This window comes from Ostrea edulis, chromosome 1 (genome assembly GCF_947568905.1).
Source record: "Ostrea edulis chromosome 1, xbOstEdul1.1, whole genome shotgun sequence".
Lineage (NCBI taxonomy): Eukaryota > Metazoa > Mollusca > Bivalvia > Ostreida > Ostreidae > Ostrea > Ostrea edulis.
In genome coordinates this window covers 29746400-29749572 of record NC_079164.1, presented here as the reverse complement: position 1 = coordinate 29749572, position 3173 = coordinate 29746400, and the positions used below count along the sequence as shown (strand labels likewise).

Here is a 3173-nt window from a genome sequence, read left to right as displayed (position 1 = left end):
TATTACCATTACTTGTAATGCCCATTACACATTACACCACCATTATACTGAAATTGGCTGTCATTACATTACCATTACATATTACACACCAGGCCTGGTGACCATTGACATTTCCATAAAAGTACTAAAAGGGATAAAAATAGTGGATACTTTGTATCATGCCATGTTTTAAATTGATACATTTCTTCTTCACTGAATTCAAACCATCTTTACCCTATCATTATAGATATTACATGTTTAATTTCCTATCAACTAAATTCCAACAAATATAAATATTACATCATGACAATACCCATTCAAATTCATTTAGGTATATTTTTTTTCAGGATATGGAGAAATGGTTCAAAGTAGAAGCGACATCCGGGTACAAAGAATATTTGCAAGGAAAACAGTTCACCTTAAAATCATAGCGTTGTGCGCTCTCTGCATGCTTATCTATATGCACCTTTACTCTAAGGTCAGTCTACAAGCCCTAGCCAACCGCGACCTGATAGAGGGGGCGCTTAATGACTTTCGGTCATGGAAAGAGAATCTGCTAGATTGGTGGGCTTATACCAGCAAATGGTTAATAAATGATGAGGAATTTATGGATAATGAGAGAAATATAATCCAGAATTACTCCAGTACTCTTGTACCCAGATCTGCACTTTATGTGGAATCTAATTTTTCCAACATTCCCAAGTATGTAGAAAACCTAGCACTGGAACTGTTGAATGCAAATAAAACTTTACTGACGTTGTTTACAACGTGGAAAGTATCCACCGAAAAATACACGTGTCATAACAATACAGTGAAAAACTGGAATCTTTTGAAACCATTTGTCCAACCGATCATGTTCACTAACGAGGCTGATTTATCTGGCAGGGTAGCAAGTATGGGATGGAAAGTTTTACCCATCTCTAAGACACGAAAAGGAGTACCAGTTCTCAAACATATGTATTTAGATACTATCAGTGTTTACAATTCTACTTTTTATGCCTACGCAAATGGAGATATTCTTTTTACTGATACTCTTCTTATAACGCTGATGGCAATACTGAATTCTAGTGTAAACAAATCACACCCATTGATGATTATCGGCAGGCGAACAAACGTGGACAATGTGACGTCAACTGACGCTGAGAACCAATCAACATTAATTGAAACAACGGACGCTAGAGGATCTTTGTTTACCGCGTGGGGTGAGGACTATTTCATAACAATGAAAAACTTTCCTTGGAAAGATATTCCAGAAGTTATTGTTGGTAGACGAGCATACGACAATTGGCTCGTACTGGACGCTAGAAAGCGTGGGAATGTGATTGACGCTACCGAGACGCTCTTGGCTGTTCATCAGACAACAATTCAGGGAAATTACGAGGGACTCAAACATCAGGATAAAGACTATAACCATAACCTCCTAGTCAAAATGTACAGACATCTTCATTACGCGGCAGGAAAAACATCATGTGCTGAGTTCATTACACGCTACAACGTTACCGATGTTCCCAATATTCAGAGAAGAAAAATTGATCAGGAATGTTTTCCATTATAATTAGGGGACCAGAGTAAAAAGGGGGCGGGAGGGGGAGGATGAAAGAGAAGAGGAAAGAGTAGAGAGAGAAAATGATAGGTTAGAGGAGAGAATAGAGGAGGAGAGAGTAGAGGAGAAGAGAGTAGAGGAAATAGAAGAGAAGGGGAAAGAGAAGAGGAGAGAGTAGAAGAAAGAGTAGAGAAGCAGAGAGAGAAAGGGAAAAGGAGAAGAGAGTAATGGAGAAAGAAGATGAGAGAGAAGGGTACAGAGAGGAAGAGAGAGTAGAGAGTAAAGGAGAGACAAGGAAAGAGGAAAGAGTATAGAGGAGAGAGAAATGGGGAGAGTAGAGGAGAGAAAAGAGAAGAAGAGAAGAGCAATAGCAGACTATGGAGATGAGGAGAGAGAAGAGGAGGAGAGAGGAGACGAGAAGGTAGAGAAGAGAGGTGAGAAGAAAAGAGTAGAGGGGAGAGAATCAGAGAGAGTAGAGGGGATAAAAAGAGGAGAGGTAGGGAAAAAAGAAAGTAAAAGACAGAGAATAGTAAAGTAGAGAGATGAGAAAAGGAAAGAGGAGAGAGTATCCTTTATTTGCATTTGATCTTTAAAACGTCAACTATATCCATTGATATGGCGGCTTCCACGAACTGTTGAGCAAACAGGATTCTTGTGGACTGAAAATTCTTGATTTAAGAGGATGAGAGAAAATTGCTGGAATTTTGTGAGCGGAACTGAAATTAAGTCAATGGTTCGATGTCGGTACTAACGGCAAGCGTTGAACATCTGCATGATCATGATGCGATCAGAGACCAGATAGACAGGGTTCTCTTGAGAGTTGTCACGGCTTCCAGGTGGACAACAGAGGGTTTTTCAAGTTTTTCCAGTGAATTGCTAAGGCGTCACTGCTGTTGTAAAGTCCTACGGAAGCCTCGTTTCGGTGTCCACTCATGGATATACCATGCCGGATTTCGAAACCATCGTCGTTAAGGGCTTGAATATTGTAGTCGTTCTGAGGCAATGTGCAATGTGCGATGTATTTGGCATTTGGGTTTGTGACATGAAGAAGTTGTCACAGGGTGCGAACTGGACTATTGCCATCCCTGGTTGAGTACATTTGACTCTCAGAATTGCAGAAGCAGATGCAAGGTGAAGATAACGAACAGTGATCAATCTGTTGTGTGTTATTTTCTCCTTTTTGTCTTCAAATAACTATGTTTATTTCATTTTGCATAATCAATTGTTTATTATTTATATTTGATATTTGTTTGTTTGGTTTTTTGTTGTTGAATAAATTTATTTAGATCAATAGAACTGTTAAGTTTTCCTTTTCAGGATTCTCAATCAATAAACAGATCTATAAATATGGAGCATCCAGATAAATCCCCAAAATTTCAATAGAAAACAGTTTCGGATTTTTTTTTTCGTTGGATACGATATACCACTCATTTGTCAACCAATGAAAAAACGTTTAATGTGTAAGATTAAATGATATAAAAATCATAAAGCTTTCAGAAGGTTTGCTTTACATCATTTTGTTACGTCTAATTTGAAGAGTTTGACGCTTGCGTCAAGAAACACGGCAATGTTTAGTAAACGCCTTCATTTTCAATCTTCAAGTTTTACATTTCGTAACAAAGCGACGATATGTTACGTCATAAACAACGGA

The 3173-nt window shown here is 38.4% G+C and overlaps 1 protein-coding gene across 1 annotated transcript; it reads left to right on the top strand.

Annotated features, from left to right (window-relative positions):
- Positions 1–337: 337 nt before the first annotated feature.
- Positions 338–1534, top strand: LOC125664123 (uncharacterized). The gene has a single exon (XM_048896681.1). The coding sequence runs from the start codon at positions 338–340 to the stop codon at positions 1532–1534; it is 1197 nt and encodes a 398-aa protein (XP_048752638.1).
- Positions 1535–3173: the final 1639 nt, after the last annotated feature.

Coding starts and splice junctions, on each gene's coding strand:
- LOC125664123 (XM_048896681.1), top strand. CDS start 338: ATGGTTCAAAGTAGAAGCGACATCCGGGTACAAAGAATATTTGCAAGG.